Source organism: Oreochromis aureus, linkage group 8 (genome assembly GCF_013358895.1).
Source record: "Oreochromis aureus strain Israel breed Guangdong linkage group 8, ZZ_aureus, whole genome shotgun sequence".
In the NCBI taxonomy this organism is placed as follows: Eukaryota; Metazoa; Chordata; class Actinopteri; order Cichliformes; family Cichlidae; genus Oreochromis; species Oreochromis aureus.
This window is the reverse complement of record NC_052949.1, coordinates 17,025,130-17,043,371: the sequence shown is the minus strand read 5'-3', so window position 1 is coordinate 17,043,371 and position 18,242 is coordinate 17,025,130. Positions and strand designations below refer to the sequence as shown.

General features: G+C 38.8%; 2 protein-coding genes across 3 annotated transcripts; one reads left to right on the top strand and one right to left on the bottom strand.

Moving 5' to 3' along the window:
- Positions 1-2,540: 2,540 nt before the first annotated feature.
- Positions 2,541-10,319, bottom strand: ppp1cab (protein phosphatase 1, catalytic subunit, alpha isozyme b). Of its 2 annotated transcripts, XM_031749261.2 has the most exons (8): positions 10,079-10,319; positions 9,887-9,976; positions 8,776-8,907; positions 7,901-8,131; positions 6,971-7,075; positions 4,880-5,103; positions 3,950-4,084; positions 2,541-3,838 (listed from the first exon to the last, which is right to left on the bottom strand). In XM_031749261.2, the coding sequence occupies exons 2-8, from the start codon at positions 9,939-9,941 to the stop codon at positions 3,743-3,745; spliced, it is 978 nt and encodes a 325-aa protein (XP_031605121.1). In that variant the 5' UTR covers positions 9,942-9,976; positions 10,079-10,319; the 3' UTR covers positions 2,541-3,742. The 2 variants fall into 2 exon arrangements, with proteins under 2 accessions (XP_031605121.1, XP_031605120.1); XM_031749260.2 differs by having other exon boundaries at positions 9,887-10,319.
- A 154-nt stretch (positions 10,320-10,473) lies between these two features.
- Positions 10,474-18,113, top strand: pelo (pelota mRNA surveillance and ribosome rescue factor). The gene is made up of 13 exons (XM_031749285.2): positions 10,474-10,863; positions 11,291-11,383; positions 12,399-12,549; positions 13,255-13,345; positions 14,269-14,432; positions 14,904-14,964; positions 15,356-15,517; positions 15,602-15,648; positions 15,848-15,921; positions 16,008-16,079; positions 16,308-16,382; positions 16,561-16,592; positions 17,592-18,113. The coding sequence occupies exons 1-13, from the start codon at positions 10,823-10,825 to the stop codon at positions 17,684-17,686; spliced, it is 1,158 nt and encodes a 385-aa protein (XP_031605145.1). The 5' UTR covers positions 10,474-10,822; the 3' UTR covers positions 17,687-18,113.
- The last annotated feature ends 129 nt before the right edge of the window (positions 18,114-18,242 follow it).

Sequence of the window (18,242 nt, the reverse complement as noted above, 5' to 3'; positions counted from 1 at the left end):
AACGTCTCGTCACTCATCCATGTGACTTCTTCAGCTGACTGCAGGTTTCCCTAATCTTATAAACATTTGCACAATAACTGAAACCAGCCCACTAGCTAGTACTTACCTTGCTCACCTGATTGATTACTTAATACAAAAATCTGTGAGTAGCTTGTTTACAACAGTTAACAGTTATTTACACATTAAAATTATTTACAGTTAAAACCAAGTTGGGGAAAAAGCGACACTCACCCTCTAAATTAACTAAATTGGAAGTATTTGTAGGGGTGGATGAGATGACCGTCACAGAGTAGAGCATGCGCACAAAGGTGATACATTCCACATATAGATTACATTTGGTCTGGGAGCAATTTGATTTGGCAAAGAAATGATTAGGGGGGTTACCGCTTCACTATATATACTTATGTATAAAAATGCTGACATTTCTACCTTAAAAGATGTTCATATAGATGCATATATTCTTTATCTTTATGTGTTGTTCTGTTTTTTGTTACCTGTTTTCTGTTCACTTTTGTTTCTCCCTACTTTTTCTGCACTGCATTGAGCCACTTTTAAGTATACGCAACTAACTTTAAATAATGTGATAGTGCCTCTCACACAAACATATCTATGCCACTTCCCTTTAAGTAATGGTATCACTTAAACTAGTCAGCTGGAATATAATATTTGTGGTCCGGGAAATCAGGCAAAAAGCATTCAAATAATGGACTACCTCGGCAGACTTCAAGCAGACGTTTATGACAAGAAAATCCCAACACTGAAGGTTCCCCATGTATCTTTGCCAGCTATAACTCCAGAAAAACAAGAACTGCTATCCTCATTAATAATAGAATTACACTCACAACAGTGCAATTGCAGACACAGAGGGACGTTTTGTAATGTCAATACTTATTCCCCCCTGACAATAGTGAATTTCACATAAATTCTTCTCTATACTTAATAACCTACCTGGCTCAGAACACATAATAGGAGGTGACTTTAATGCTGTGCTCATAAATACGGACATTAAGATTATAAGCAAAACTCTAAACAAGAAATAAGAGACTGTACCTGGCAAATGTACAACATAAGAAAAAAAAAATACTGTACAGTTGGTAAAAATAACCTACTCAGATTCAAAGAAATGTGCATCTGAGTAGGTTGAGTTTCTTTTAAATGTACCAAAAGTGCTGCATGCTTGTGCTTATAAAATCAACAACTGACTATTTACAGAAAATGGAAAAAGTGTGCCAATAACAGCAGGGATGTAAACAATTTATTGTGTTTGTTGGGAGGAGTGAAGGTTAAAGTCTAAAGTGTAACAGCTGCTGGGAGGAAAGACCTGCGATAACACTCCTTTGTGCACCTAGGATGCAACAGTCTGTCATTAAAGGCTCTCTGCAGTTCTGCAACAGCTTCATGCATTTGGTGGGAGACATTGTCCAAAAGTGATGTTATTTTTACCAAATTTCTTCTGTTTCCTACCACCTGCACTGGGTGGAGGAGGCATCCTAGAACAGAGCTGTTCTTCCTGATGACCATATGCTTCACAACTGCTGTAGATAAGCTGCTGTTCTAACACACAACTTGGAAATCAAGCTAATAAATCTGTTGGAGGAGGATGGGTAGGAAAGGCACCTTTGGCAGGTCTATTATAAACCATGCTTTATAAATTAATAAAAATTAAATATTCATTAACCAATGGCCACCTGATAAATATGCTCTCTCTTCCGGCTCTGGGGGAAATTTTGTGTTGTCTGGTGATGCTATGTTTTCTCTCCGATCAGGTCAGGGAGCGATTCAGAACCTGAGAAGTTAAAATAATAACCTGCTCTACCAAGAATCATCCATGCTCTCATTAGATATGCTTGATTACTCTTCCCCCCTTCATTTATCAATTTTTAGATGTGTGCGTATATATAGATATATACTATATAGTCATTTTCTTCCTTTTCTTATGTGCATCTATATTTGCTACAACTTAATTGTATCACTGTAAGTGTGTGGATATAATTATTGCTGCTGTCATTACTTATCTTTCACCCAATCACTGAGGGATTTGGATAAAAACACTTCCCACGCGGAGGTTCCTTGCACATTATGCGCACTCCACTCGCTCCTATATCCTGTTTCAATTATTGTATCGTCTGTGTTTGTAGGTTGACTATGTCCTTGTCCTGGATCTGTCTCTTCTAAGTTGCTGTCTTGGTTTGTAAATAAAGTTTAAAAAAAAAAAAAAAAAAAAAAAGGGGGATGTATATTCCTCTGGTGTAGATGGAGTATAATCAAGAGTTAATAAAGAATCAACTTTTGGAACAGGCAAATGGAAAAATTGTTGAAGTCTATCAAATATTTTCATATCCATTTACATAAACACTGTTTATCTTGTATCTCATGTCCTTTGCTCCATTACCTTGGGCCCTCGCTTCTTCCCAGTTTGATAGCTATAGCTGGTAATATTTAAATACTTTCACCCTCTGCTAACTTTACTCTTTTTAACAACACTTCACATATCCGTTTCAAATTAAAAGCCCTCTAGAATTTCAGTGCACAGAAACCTCTTTTTGGAAAAGACCTTTATTGTGAAACATTTACAGGAACATGTTTAAAAAAACAAAACTTGCAACTTTTCTGTGATGAAATGCATTGTCTAAGATCATCTCCGGGTACAAGTATCTCCCTCTGCCAACCAGTTAGCCCATTACACCAGAGAATAAATAGAGTATGACCAGAAAGAAATGAGACTGACAGCTGAGTTTAGAATCTGTTCATTCTTAATAAAAGGAAAATTCTAATAAGATTTGTTTATACATGCATTTATCATGTTTGAAATTAAAAGTCACCTCCCCATTCATTTAGAGCCTTTAAAGTAACCGCCCAAGCAACTAAGAGTACTATTGTATACCGAAGCAGATACGGAAAAACGACTGAGAGACAGTACAGCTCAGATTCTCGCTTTATTGGTCAACTTGATGAAAGACTACAAAACGAATTCACAAAAAATCTTTCAAGTAATCAAATCTGTACAAACCTAAACTGTATGTTTTTTTGTTTGCTGTTGTTTTTTTGTGTTTTTTTTTTTCTTTTTACAGCTCTGGCTCATATGAATCTGAAGAGTCATATGCACGTGTGTGGGCATGTGTGCAAATGTGCGCTCGCTCTGATAAGGTGACAAACTCCTCCCTGTTCAAGCATATTGTGATCATACTCCAACAGGCAAGACACAGCATGCACACACACGCACACACCTGTGTTTTCGATTTTACAGTACAGAGGACAGGGGAAAAAAAATAATATATATTTAAAAAAAAATAAAATAAAAATCCCCCTTCCACAAGTATGGACATACACACCATCTGCTAACAGGAGCTTGCTGCCAAATTCATTACATCAGCAATCTCCCACCTTCTCCCAAACCCTGTCATTTCAGTCAAGTTACTGTACAGACAATGTGGTTTCAGCCTTTCAGTGGGAAGAGTGGTCAGAGAAAGGGGGGTTTGGGGAGCAGGGAGTATAAATCTCTAATATTCTCACACAGAATATACACGTGCACACATGATTTTAATGCTCACCTGCAGACGTTTGTAAGCCTGCACACGCGCGCACTCACTCAGACAATCTGTAACATTAAACGTTTTAAGAAGTACAGATAAAAAAGGAAATAAAAGCCCTGGGTATAGGTTTGATTTCTGGCTGTTTGGTGAAAGAAAGGAGAAGAAGAGGTAGAGAGGGCAGGACAAGGGTCAAGGGCAAACTACTGGTGTCATTTCTTAGCTTTCCTAGGTGGAGTGACTGGGCGACCGGAGCCCATGCCCCCACCCCCACCATAGAACAGCTTCTTATCTGCAGGTTTGAGGATCTGCACAAGGAAAAAAAAAAAAAAAAAAAAAAAAAAAAAAAAAAAAAACATGAGTGAAAAATGACAACAATCTTTAAGACTTGTTCAATCAGTGATCAGTTTCTAGTTTACCTGGAATGAACACATGAGGGTCTCATCTACACTCATCATAGCTCCGGCATTGTCGAACTCCCCGCAGTAGTTTGGGGCAGAGAACAGAGTCACGAGCTGCCTCTTTGCAAAGAACTCATATCCGTCCTCAACCACCTGAAAAACAAACACAGGTTAGCAAACTCACACACAAGATCAGGCACACAGCAGAACAATAGACTCTGCTACGGATGACAACACATGACATTATAAATGCCCTGTTACTAGCACAGCTTCACAAATAAGAAAATTACTTTAACACATCTAACTGCTGAGCACAAACTGTAGCTTGAGCTATGATCAAAATAAAACTAAGCAATAGCTGCAGCCATGTAAGGCCAGCAGCAATACTGATGTAAACTACGCTAAATGTCAACAGATTAAAGACATTTGAAGACTGAAAATCAAAACTTAGCTGCTGAAGCTGGCCTGAAATCCAATTGTTCTTAATGGGTTAAAAGGTTTTTAGCTGCTGTGTCACTGCCACTATCTAAACACTTCCCCCTGCAGCACTTCCACATGGCATTTCTTAAAATACACAACAGCATCTGTAAAAAGATTGTTTGATAAATATTGCAGCCTTCCTGTAGCTTCGAGAAAGAGCCGCTTCAATGCTAATAGCTTCTTTACCCACATGACACAAACGCCACGTGCACCTCCCCAGATCAAAACAATACCTGGTACCCTGCTGCAACTTCTAATAAAGACCAGACAACCCTCCAGCATCTTTAAAGGGACCCAAGGGTGGGAAAAAAAAAAAAAAAAAAAAAATCCCCAATCAACTCTATGCAGTGAAACACTCAACTATGAGGCCCAACCAAATCCTTTTAGTTATCAAACCCTTTCACTTGTGTTACTCATTTTTACTACCATGAAACCGTGAACCATTCAATTACATTTTTTGGTACTGACCTGATGGGCTCGACAAATGAGGTCCATGTCATGTTTGTGGAGGAACTTTGTCACCACATCTGCACCAAAAGTGAAGGAGACACCGCGGTCGTTCTCACCCCAGCCCAGCACATCTTTATCGGGGTCTGCCCACAGCAGGTCGCACAGGAGGCCCTGGTCAGGAACATCAGTGGGACGCATGACCCTTCTCACCTGCTCCATGGACTGGAGGTCTGGAGACAGGCCTGGAAAATATAAATGTATAAAGAATTAAACTTCAGCAGTGAAAATAAATAAATAAATCAGCATCTGATTTTAGAATTAGTTTTTGATGTGTTGAAGCTTGTCGTGATACAAACACATATTTTTAAAAGAGCTACCATAAAAAGACAAAAACCCTATGATATTCTGGGTGATGGTTAAAGGTAAACTTAGTGCTCAATTTCTAAATCACGAGGTACAGAAAACAGACGCGCCGGTCGTCCAATGTTAACTTCACCCATATCCCAGCTAACAAGATAGCGCCATCATGCAAGTAGACTGGATTGCTTCCTTTTTATTAAACGCCCATCACTGGAATTACAACCCAAAAATGTCAAGCCACGACACTCAATGCTAGTTTTGCTCACTCTGTGCCTTTCAATCCAAACACCACCTGAAACATCCTCACAAGATGCAGAACTTGGGTTTCTGTAGCAGAAATTTTTAAATGAGTACTTTCTATTGAAAACTTTAGGATGTTTTTAATGAATGTGACCATGGATATCTGACAGTGTGCCAACAGGACATGACTGCCTCTGCTGCAATAATTAGCCTAATTTCTCTTGTGAATAGAGCACAGCTGGCACATCAGTGTCTCCCTACAGGCCCTTTCGTCCAGAAAGCAGCATACGCTCTGAAAGCCATTCTTTTCTACAGCTTTTGCGGTGCAAAAAATGGTTTGCTGCTGCGTCGACTAAGAGCACTGACCGGGGAGAGCTTGCATGTGCCACAACGAAACGTACATTGGCGCTGTTGAAATGCAGAATGACAGGTAGCAGGGAAATGCAGAACGTATGAAGACCTTGAGTGGCCACAAAAGATTGCGCAGTACAAGCAGACTGCAGCGGGTTTTTGCTGGCTGCTCAACTTAGCTGTCAGCCCAAGCACACAGCGCTTCCTTACCACTAACTTTGAGAACCTGTTGACAGGTCGTGACAGTTTAAGAATTATTTAGTGTCTTTGGCTACGATGTCCAGCTGTTTAAGAAAATAAACTGCAGTAATAACCAAGAACTGTATCGTATCATGATAGTCACCCATAAGAAAATGTTTCATACGAAGTTTTAAGAAAATGTCAGAATGTGTTTAACAACTTTTTTTTTTTTTTTTACATTTTGAACATAAATATGACAGCAAACAAAGATTACAAAGAAGTGCTTGAATTAATCAATAACATTTGGTAAATGATTATATAAAAAAATAAATAATAACATCTACCACAGAGAGCGGTAGAAATAAAGTTTTAAAAGACACTGCACACCATCCCAAGATGTACAAAGTTTTGATCCAAAAGCTTTTTGGGAATCATCTTGTTGGTGCAAAAATACTTTGATTAATCCCTTGAGTTAGGTGCTTTTTTTAATGCTTGAATGATAAATAGGTTAGTGTTAAGTGGCTTTACCATAATAAATAATAATTCTGATATTGATCAGGTTCAATGACTGGACTGAAAATGAGTGAAGAAGCAACAAGTGTCCAAAGAAAAACTTTGAAGACTGTCAAAGCCTGGAGAACTGTTTCTCAAGACCACGTTATAATGCACAGGACATCCTGGCTCCTTTAATGCAAAATATAAAGAAATGAAGGGTGGGTCAAGACCTTTGCACAGTACACACTTATTACAAAAGGCAGTGATGTATTCAATGACAGTCTGTTAAAGCTGTACCTGTTTTTATCTATATCTGTGTCTACTGATCCAGGAGAAAGGAATTACAAACATAGTCAAACAAATTAAGATCCTGCAGAGTACTGCTAGACCGTGACCATTATGTTGACAGATACAACAGAGCGGAGTCTAGTCTTTGTGTGCTCGCTCTGGATAGAAACCAAATTAACTGTTTGAAGAGGATACCTCCATGGCAACAGAAGATCTTCTCATCAACAATGGCTGCTACAGGCAAACAGTTGAAGCAGTCAGTGAAGGTCTTCCACAGCTTTATGTTGTATCGCCTTTTACCTGTGGGAGGAAATTACAATTACTCGGTCACAATCTCATAAGAGCTATAAAATCAGCAGTGCCACTTGTTTCAAGCTGGAAACACATTTTACATAAGCCGAGCTCTAAATAGAACAAAAAGCATGTGACTGAATCACTGTTCCTACTGCCCGATCATGCTCCTTACCCTGAAGCCCGGAGTACTGAGTGTTCACCATCAAGTTTAAAGGAACTCACAAGTAAATAGATATCTTGTGTACACTGCTAATCTAAGGATACTTAATTAGTTAATCATCTGCAGACTCGTTTCAAAGTGTCAGGCAAATTTTCTTAATCGCAATAAAAAAATAAAATGAAATTGTAACCACCACACCTGTTGCAAGTGCTGATAAACATTACTTCACTAATTACTTGGTATTTCTTTTGTTTTTTCCTCCTTATGTGTAAATCTGCCCTGTACAGTCTCTTACTTCTTATTTTTAATGTGTGTATCTGCATGCTCCATCTGCCTGTCACTTTCCTGCTGAAACACTTTGCTATTTTTCATTTCTATTCTATTTAGCTTTTGATGTATTAAGATATATGTATGTATCCATCTCTCTCCCCCTACATCTACTTATCTATATCTTATATATATCTATATATGATAAGTTTGATGTTTTGTACACGTGTTTCCTCTTTTTACAGTTTCAGTATCAACAAACCAAAAAAGAAAAACCAAGGTGTCCTCTTGACCACACCGAGGTCTGCTGTATTTTGGCCTACACTTTTCTATTCAACAGGTAACCACAGAGAGCAGTCACACCACTTTCCAAATTACTATCTGTATCTGTGTGCATGACTTACACTCGTCGTAGAAGCCGTATATTCTGTTAATAGAGGCGCACTCATGGTTTCCTCTCAGCAGAAAGAAGTTTTCTGGGTATTTGATCTTGTAAGCCAGCAACAGACAGATGGTCTCCAGGGACTGCTTGCCTCTGTCTACGTAGTCCCCCAGGAACAGGTAGTTGCTCTCTGGGGGAAAGCCTCCATATTCAAACAGCCTGAGCAGATCATAGTACTGCCCGTGAACATCACCTAGAGAAACAAGCAGTGTTAGAGTGGAAACAGCAATGTTGTTCAAAGGTGTGATTATCGTGCTCAGTATATGTGCACAACAAAGGCTAAGGGAGTTGGATGGAGGTACAACATGACTAGAGACCTTGAAGATTAGCACTTTATACCATGACTGACAAAGTGTTATTTTAAATAAACACTGTTATTACAGAGTTACCTTATGGGTATGTGTTTTGTTATGAGGTTGCATTTAGTACGAGGATGCTTAAGATTTCTACTGCAGTACAGACTGTTCCAGTTCCTGAAACCTGTTCCTTAAACTAACATTCAACGCAGTCAGACAACATTAAGGTACGGCAGGAAAACTCCAGGGAAACTTGAAGTACAAAACAGAACTGAACCAGCAAGTCAGTACCAATTTATCCCGTGAGTTGTTTATGTGGCAAAATTACAGCCACGAAGAATTAAACACTTTTTTTTTTTTAGAGCCAGTCTGTTTTTAATTAACTATAATAACTTAGCATTTGGTCATGTGAATACTAGAGCATAGTATGCACATAAGCTGACTCATAATGGTCCAGCACTCTAAGCTTCAACAGCTTGCTATGTTGTTTGACCACCCTCGAGAATTCCCTCGACTCCAAAGAACGCCACTTAAGCCTCACCACAAATCTTGAGGGGTGCCTCAAGTTCAAGCAGGATTGGCTGGCTGAGGAAGATCTCCCGGGATTTGAGGCAAAGACCACGGATTTCATTCTCTGTCAGCTGAACATTTTTGCCAGGTCTGGAGCCTTTCACTGTAAGGGGAAAAAATGAGTCAGAAAACAACAGCAGATTCTGACACTGTTTTTAATAAGAAAGGGGTAAATTATTACAAGTGGTTATTGGGTGATTATTCTCATTTCTCCCTGCATAAATGCAGCTTAACGTGTAATTTGTAGGGCATACTGCCATGGACAGTTGGCTCATTTCATTTTGTGCACACTGTAGCTGTGAATCTGCTATGTTGTTGATTAGAAGCAACATAATTAGAAAAAGATATCTCAAAATAAAGGAGGACAAATCTGTGGATTACACATTTTACAACGGTAATCAGAGCACTCATTTATAATCATAATCTGCAAATGTCACACACTTTTATGTGAGGAATCTTGTATGGCTCCAAATACAGCCAAAGCAAACATAAAGACAAAGACATTTTCAGAGGCATCCAGAGGCCGACCTATATATAGTGAACCGTGATAGTTAACAAATCAAGACTCTGTAGCACCCTGGATGATTTTACTGGTGTTATGGAGCATTTTGTCTCTGTCCTACAAAACAATAAAAATAAAAATGTGATTACAGGTAACAAAATAAAATGACCTCACCCTGCTAGCATACAGGAGTGACATTTTAAATTTAACCGTATAACCACTTCAGTGTGTACCCAAACGATGTCTGCACAAGTATAAACGTTTAAAATGATGCATATTTCTGCATCATAGTACGTTTCAATGCAAGTTTAAGAGACCAACTCTCACAATTCCAGTGGGGCGAATATATAAATGTGTTCAAAAATATATATTTAACCAGTCTCTCTGTTGTATTGAATTTCCCGAAACGAAATCAAAAAAAGTACAATTTATTAAGCATTTAAATTCTATGCTTCGTTTGCAAGCAGCGCCGGATGAACTGAACTTGTTTTCACGGCGTTGGCGGCTACCGTTCCCTAGCCGCAGTTGGCTAAAATGGCTACCTCTTTGAATAAATATCGAGCGAAATACTTGGTCTTACCTTCGAGGAGACGCTGTATAATGGAGTCGATGTTCAACTTGTCGGCTTCTGCCATGTTCTGCCCCTGTTCCGGCCGACTTCTAATAACTTCTACGAATTCAAGAGGTACTGGGTGTTAACTGGTTGCCGAATTATAGTTACCTGAACTAGTTTAGTGTTAATCGGCTATCGTTAGCCCGCTAGCTAGCTAACCTTGGGGAAGAATCGGCTACCTCAAAATTTGAGGCGAGATTTTGAAATGTTAACGGTGTGATGGCTGTCATGTACTTCGGAAACCACATTAATCGACTAATTCCATTTAGGCATCCGAATTTCGTTTAGTCTATTCGTATTTTCTCGACTACGTTATTGTGCGGCAGCTACTAGCACCATGCCATCGACAAAAAAAAAAGCTGCTGGACGAGCGTTAGCTCAAAGCGGTGTCGAACGGAAGTGGGCTGACCGCTGTCGTGCCCCCATTGGCTAGCTTTAAAAATAGGCGGCGTTTGTGCCATCCTATCTACTCCTTGATTGGTTGTTTTCCGTGTCTATCAGCATTTACTTATCTCAAACTAATTTGTAAAAAAAAGGGCAGTGTTTCTTGATTACGTTACGTTTAGGCTACTGTAAATTGAAGACCTTATGAGTAAAGACAAGAAAAAAGCACATTTTTCGCATTTACTCAAACAGTCGTGTTTGTATTCGTTTCGTATTTGTTGCGCAGCAAAAGCGACTCCCACGGAAGTGACCATGATTGGAAGAACATGCGACGTATTTGGGCGCTGACGCAATGTCCCAGCGCCTGGCAACACGCAGCGAGTGATTCATTGTAAAGTTGGGAGATGGCTTGGCTAATTTGTTATTTCACTAAGAGATAAACATGTCCCTTAGCCGGACAGCTGCTAACCTGTATATTTTACACTAATAATTCGGTTTGTATCAGACAATCATCCAACCATGAAGTTGCTCCATAAAGATATTGAGAAAGATAATGCCGGGTGAGTGAGCTCTGATGGCTAATGCTAGTAGGCTAACCAGCTTGCTGTGTTGTAGCTAACTGTACATGTGTCAGTGTAGTGAGTTACATTCCCGTGTACACTCACAAAAGGGGAGAGGTGTGGGTTTTGTATTAATAAGCAAACCGACCATTTTCTCTTAATATGTGTTAAAACAGAACCTTTACTAACATGTTACAACTTCTGGTTTAGCTTTAGCTTTAGCTTTACAGACTGAATGGACAAACCACACCTTAGGGAGTAAACAAAACAAACTTATATTAATACACACTATGTACTTTGGGAATTCCTGTGCCATTTTACCACCTTCGCATCTTACATTCGGAGGAGATCTATTTTTAAATTTTTTTGTATACCAAAACCAGACGAGTGCAGATCCTTTCTTATTGATCATCAACGCTTAATTCAGTCAGGTGACTCTGGTGCCTGAGGAGGCGGAAGATATGTGGCATACCTACAACCTGCTCCAAGTGAGGGACAGCTTAAGAGCCTCGACTATCAGGTAATAATCAATATATTACACAAAGACACAGGTGAAGCCCTGTAATAATGCTGATTTCTTTAAAGGATTACAGTGAACCCCTTTTTTATTTCATGGATTTGTAAAATATGCTGGCAAAAGAAGTTAAAGATTAGACACCCACTGTAACAATTAAGTTGCAAAGAAAAGTTTTGTGTGTAAGACTGCTTTGTAGAAATACTTTAGAAATATATGGTATTCATGTATCCTGATTATTGTATGAATTTTGATAATATCTAATTAAGGTAGATATTAATTAGACCACACGCCCTCGATTATGATATTAAGTCACTCAGTCAGACTAAGCTAACATTGTCTCAGGATGGTGGTGCATGGGATCAGGCCTCTTGTTTGTAGGATAAGATAAGATGAGATAAAATAGGATAAGAAGAACTTTATTTATCCCGAGGGAAATTCTTTTGTCATACATATGCTCAATGCAGCAAAAGAGACAGAGGAGCAGAGGAGAGGAGCAGAGAAATAAGATATACAATATGTACAATAGAATACAAGTATACAGTAATATACAGTATTCCTAGAGTATCTTAAATTATTCAATAAAATGTCATATTTAGTCTTCCTGTAACAACACAATATCGCCACGTCAATTTTTTTCCCCCTCCTATAATCTTTAATAAAAGTTCTAGTTATATCTGCGTATTGAGTATTTTATTCGGTATTCCATTCAGTGTTGGTGGGATCATTGTAGTTGATATACCACAATGTTCAAGCAAACAAACCAAAAAAACCAAACACCCACATCCCTCGGGCAGCATTGATGTAGCTGTAACTCAAGTTTATGCCTCTTTGTGACTCAGTGTGTGGAGCGATGCTTTGACAGAGGTGTGAAGTTGTGTTTATTATAGTCATTCTGTGTTTTTCAAGGATTGTTATAGCTTTCAGCATTACTCTTCTATCTTAGTGTTTTGTTCTGAAATATACACAGCTCATCATCAGTGCAGCAACTAAAGCTTCGGCTTCTGTCCTGTTCCCACAGAAAGGTGCAGACCGAGTCCCCTACAGGAAGCGTGGGCAGCTCGAGAGTCCGAACTACTCTGACATTGTGTGTGGAGACTATCGACTTTGACACCCAGGCCTGCCAGCTGAGAGTAAAGGGAACTAACATAGAGGAGAACCAATATGTCAAGGTCTGAGATTTATAAACACTCTGGTAAATGGGCTGGGTGAATTATTTACTGTTTTTATTTTCTGCTTCCTATATGAACCCATCTTAAATTAAAAAAAAAAGGCACATACCCTCAGTCAGTGGACAATACAACGACATCATTGGCACCTTTTACATATTCTGCACATTGTCGAGAAGAACAGTAGGATCAGCTGGCTAGCAATAGCAGGAGTCAATGCAGCCTTTGGAAAATGGTTTAGACCAGACTCCATACTTATTTTCCAGCATCTGAGTGAAGACTGGTTGTTCCACTGTGTCAGTGGGGTCATGTCAGGACTGACATAAAAAGCATTGTCCGTCTTTTATTATAAGTGACACCAAAACGAAGCAACTAATGTCAGCTGCTTTTCTGCTGTGGTTTTCTTATTGACACCAGATCCGTTATCTGATTTTTAGGTTGAACATTGTTTGTTTTTTTGTTAAACTTTTATAGAGCTTCGTAGGTTTGTCTGTTTATTTTTCATCAAGAAAGCTCCCCCATCAACAGCTGTCTCAACAACCAATGTTTCTGTCTTTTAGGGTCTCTGATTTTATGACTTTTTCATGTTGCACAAAAGCAGAAATTAACCGATTTAATCTGACGTACCACCCAACCCCCAGGATGCAGGCTAACTTGTGTTTGAAATGAAAAGTGGTTGTGATTGTGTTGTATTATTTTGCTTTTCAGATGGGGGCTTATCACACTATTGAGCTTGAGCTCAACAGGAAGTTCACTCTGGCTAAAAAGAACTGGGACAGCGTCGTGCTGGATAGAATTGGTAAGCAGATGCTACCTCAGAACTCCAACCACCAAAACAACTATAAACTGTTTACTGTAGTGTAAAGCGCTTTGGAGTCCTTAGGGACTAAGTAAAGCGCTATAGAAATACAGGCCATTTAGCATTTTACTGATTTGTCTGACTGTCGATTATTTTAAAGCATGTACTTCCTACTACAACTAATCACAAGGACTCTTAAGCTTTATATAAATACATACATATATATATAAGTAATATATATATAAAGTAAGATCTTACTTACCTTTCTTAAAATCTCTCAAAATCTTGTTTTCTGATAAAGATGGCTGCCCCTCATTGAGCCTGGTTCTGCTGGAGATTTCTTCCTGTTAAAAGGGAGTTTTTCCTTCCAACTGTCACCAACTCCTTGCTCATAGGGGGTTAGGGTTTTTTGGGGGGTTTTCTCTCTAATATCGAAGGGTCTTAACCCTACAGCATAAAGGTGACAGTTGTTGTGATTTGACACTAAATAAATAGAATTGAACTGATTATAGCAGATAGAAATTTCTTGGCTTTGGTAACTGTTCTCAAAATTTCAGCAGCTGTTTGGCTAGTTTTCTTATTTTATTCAGATTTGTTCAAATTCAACAGGCTGTCAACAGTTCTCTTATAAGATATACTTTGAGTTAATGGTCCTTTACAAATTTTACTCCATAGTGTAGGGGTTTACACATTCACGCAGCAAGTAATAAATAGTCATAAACAAAACAAAGACCTTTTCTTTTTAAAATTCTGGTCAAGCAGTGAAAGCCTTTTCCAGATGGCAAGAATTGTAAGCCGAGTGAATAAAATCACTGAACACTTTATTAGGAAAACCACCGTAGAAGATGTTGGAAATTTTGTCAATTACATTTTAAATATAACTTCTTCTTTTTGTTTCCATTATATCATTGTCTACGTTTCAGATCAGGCATGTGACCCGACCCAGAGGGCAGATGTGGCTGCTGTGGTAATGCAGGAAGGCCTGGCCAACCTGGTGCTCGTGACACCTGCCATGACGCTGCTTCGTGCAAAAGTGGAAGTCACCATTCCCCGTAAGAGAAAAGGAAGCTGCACACAGCACGAGAAGGTAAAAGTGATTTATAGGCGACTAATCAGCTGTTAGCGAATCGGGAGCTCTAAAAGCAAGCAAACGGGAATGGAGTGACATTTTGAAAAGTGCACAGTGCCAAATCTGAATATGAAGATAGACAGCTAAAATGTACACAGTGTGCCAACCCAATTATAATTTTCATATTGCGTGAGTGTTTTGGTGTAGATGTCATGGGGGTTAGGAGCTTACCGATTGAAACAAAGTAGGCAGATATACATATTCAAATATATGTAAATGTTTTTAAATGGGATTGAGTGGAGTTCAAGTGGATTACATTTCTCTTTAGCCTCAGAAAGTCAACCTCAGTTTTTTTTGTTTGTTTTCTGTGATATGTGAGGAAAAAATCATAATAGTGTAAGAAAAAATTTGGTTGTCCCCTTTTTTGGGGATGTAACACTGAGAGAGTTTTTCATCCTGTGTGCTTACTGTCAAAGTGTCTGTTTGCAGGGACTGGAGAAGTTTTATGAAGCTGTGATGCAAGCCATTCTCCGTCACATCAATTTTGATGGTAAGGCTGTTGTGTGCGCGTAGACATACACTTCTGCCTTTTTTTTAAACTTATTGTAACAGTTCCAGTTTAATGTTTGCTGTGACGCTTTCATTCATGGTCATGTGAATCATTGTGTTTTGTTCCCGATATTGTTTATTAATGTTATAACTTAAAAAGGCTTTTCAGTCTCACTGGATATTTTTCAGTGGGATCATACATGTTTTAGAGTAGTAACCTCTATTTTCCTGTAAACATATTAACTTTTATTAAATTGCCTCTGTGTTTTACTACGTGTATAAATCTAGACAGATGTGGATGTAAACTGCTGGTTCAGGTAGTTTCTCTTTACAGAAGATATCATTTAAAAAGAGTTTAGATTTAGATTTTTTTCTTTCTTACTTTCTGCCAGTTGTGAAGTGCATCCTGGTGGCCAGCCCAGGCTATGTGAAGGACCACTTTACGACCTACCTCTTTAGTGAGGCGGTACGGCAGGACAACAAGATCCTGCTGGAGAATCGGCCCAAATTCATGCTGGTCCACTCATCGTCAGGTCATAAGTACTCACTCAAAGGTAGGAGCTGCTGCCACTTGACAGCGAAATTAAATTGATCTCATCATAAGGTGCAGACTCACTGAGACAACTGTTGTTTTGCAGAAGTCCTTTCTGACCCCACTGTGACAAATAGGCTGTCTGATACGAAGGTGACTATGCATCCTGTGATTTAAGAGTTTGTGCATATTTGTGCATATGATTGCTAAACTGTGCACACAGCTTTTTAAACTCTGAGCAAAAAAACCCAAATTTTTCATTATAAATTGTATTAATCTGTGTGGAATTATGATTTTTTTTCACTGGAGACATAAATAATTTTGACCTGTTGTTTTGTATCTTGGTCCTCAGGCAGCCGGAGAGGTGAAAGCCCTGGAAGACTTCTATAAAATGCTGCAGCATGAGCCTGACCGAGCCTTCTATGGGTGAGGGCTTGATGATGGAATGTAACAGTTAACTTATATTGTTAACACTGATTATTAACAGCCTGCATATCTTTGCATCCTCACAGCCTCGGTCATGTGGAGAAAGCTGCTGACGCCCTCGCTGTCGACACCTTGTTGATAAGCGACAAGTTGTTCAGGTAGGTGTGCATGAGTGATGCTATTGACAGCCAGTGTTATTCTGCCTCATTGCTGCTGTTGTTTAGGTGTAACATGTTCACTAACATACTGATGAGTAAGGTCAAACACTTGATTCATGACAGCTTTCTGGGACGTCTATGATATCAAAAAAAAAAAGAGGATATCCTTAAAATCGTCATTACGGGCCCACAGTTCTGCCTGTTTCAATGCTTAATTTGTTTTGTCAGGCATCAGGATATCCCCACCAGGAGTCGCTACGTTCGCTTGGTGGACAATGTGAGAGACAATGGCGGCACTGTCAGGTAACATTGTAAATACTATGTTTGTAGACTTAAAAACTGGACTTTTGTTATGTACTATATGTGTCATTTTGTTAAAAGTAGAAGTGCAGGCTCCTGTAGATTTACATGCTGGCTAGAACATGTTTAAAGTACTTTGGAAAACATCAGGCTGATGACTTTTTCTCTCTTTTCCATGCAGAATATTCTCAAGCCTTCATGTTTCGGGTGAACGTAAGTTATTACTCCCTTCATGCAGTTGAAGTTAACTCTTTAGCTCTCTCAAGCTCTAAGGAGCTGTCGTTTTTCAACTTGATGTCCTGTCACGTTGTTTTCAATGCGTAAAAAAATCCCCCATAGATTCCCATTACTATCACTATAGCCACAGTACTGATACCAACAGAGCCATCCTTACTTCCTCAATTTGACAAGTAACTTCCCACAGTCCTGCCCCTCGCTAAAAGCTGTAGTTGAAGTTCATGAACCTGAACAAGACTTTAGGAAAACTGAGACTAAAGTATTGAACAGCTGTCATTACGTTAACATTAGTCGGTTAACTGTTAGCAATTACTTGAGGGTGACAATTTGGTCTACTTCTATTGCTGGTCCCAGATCTGGATATGTTGGAGGGTTGGGTCACAACCTAAAAATGCTCTTATGTGAACCTTACAGTTGATGTTAATATACAGTTTTTGAACTACCTCAGGCAACTTCTAAAAACTGCCTCTTAATTTTTTTAGCATTTTCTTCTGGATTTAATTTCTCACGAACATTTGCAATGGATTGCATAGTATTTCTTTTTTAATCTGATACCATCATGGTTTAAATCCATGTCTGCTAATTTGTTCATGTATAGCTACATCACTTAAGCCTCAAAGAAACTGTATCTGGCCTGTATGGTCATTCCTGTCGGAGCACCACTGAAACAAATGGGAGCATCTCTCTGCACTTTTTTTTCTGCAGGGTTTTGTTACTTAACATGAAATCACTAATAAGAGTAAAATAATGCAACAATAATGCGTAGGATTAATTTACCGCTGTCAGTTAGACTCAGTAAATTGATGACGCCACACACATAAAGTGATAATCTCACTCTTTATTGATGTCTTACTCAAATAAGAAGTCAAGAATTTGTGCTACAACTGCACCGATTGCATTTTTGTACTTAAATGTAAAGCCAGTCTGCAGTACAGGATGTGTCACCTTTTGATTTATCCTGGACTGTCTCTCCAGAACTGACTCAGCTGAGTGGGGTGGCTGCCATATTGCGGTTTCCCATCGCCGACCTTTCAGACGCCGAGGACGACAGTAGCTCAGATGAAGACTGATCCACACAAACACACCAGACTTCTTCCGATACCCCCCCCAGTTTTGCAGATAAACATGGGAATGCTCAATGTGTTATAAAACAATGAGTCGTGAGAAATTGCACCTCTGTAACAGCCACATCTTTTACAAATCAAATTAACATGCCTGATTTTCTAAAGTGGCCATAAATTCACTTAATTTTGATGCAGTTTTACGTGCTTTGATGGTTTTGGTTTGAAGGTGACAGTTTATCTGAAAGGTTCACATTAAGCTAAAGACAGAAAATCCTCAATTCACAAGAAGGGCAGTAAGATGAATGTAACATTTTTTTGCCAAGTCACAAAAAAACATTCATTTTAAATGATAGCAATAGCAAAATCAGTGACTTCTTGAGTCAAGTGTACATACAATATATCTTTCTTGCAATTAAACAGCAGAAGCATGCAACTACTCCTGTTATTTCTCTCATTTATCACCATTCTTGGGTTAAAATACAGGTTGGACCAAGATATAAAAATAGATATTTTCTTTCTCACAGTTATTTTTTTCTTTCATTTCAAAAACTATTTAAGGGCA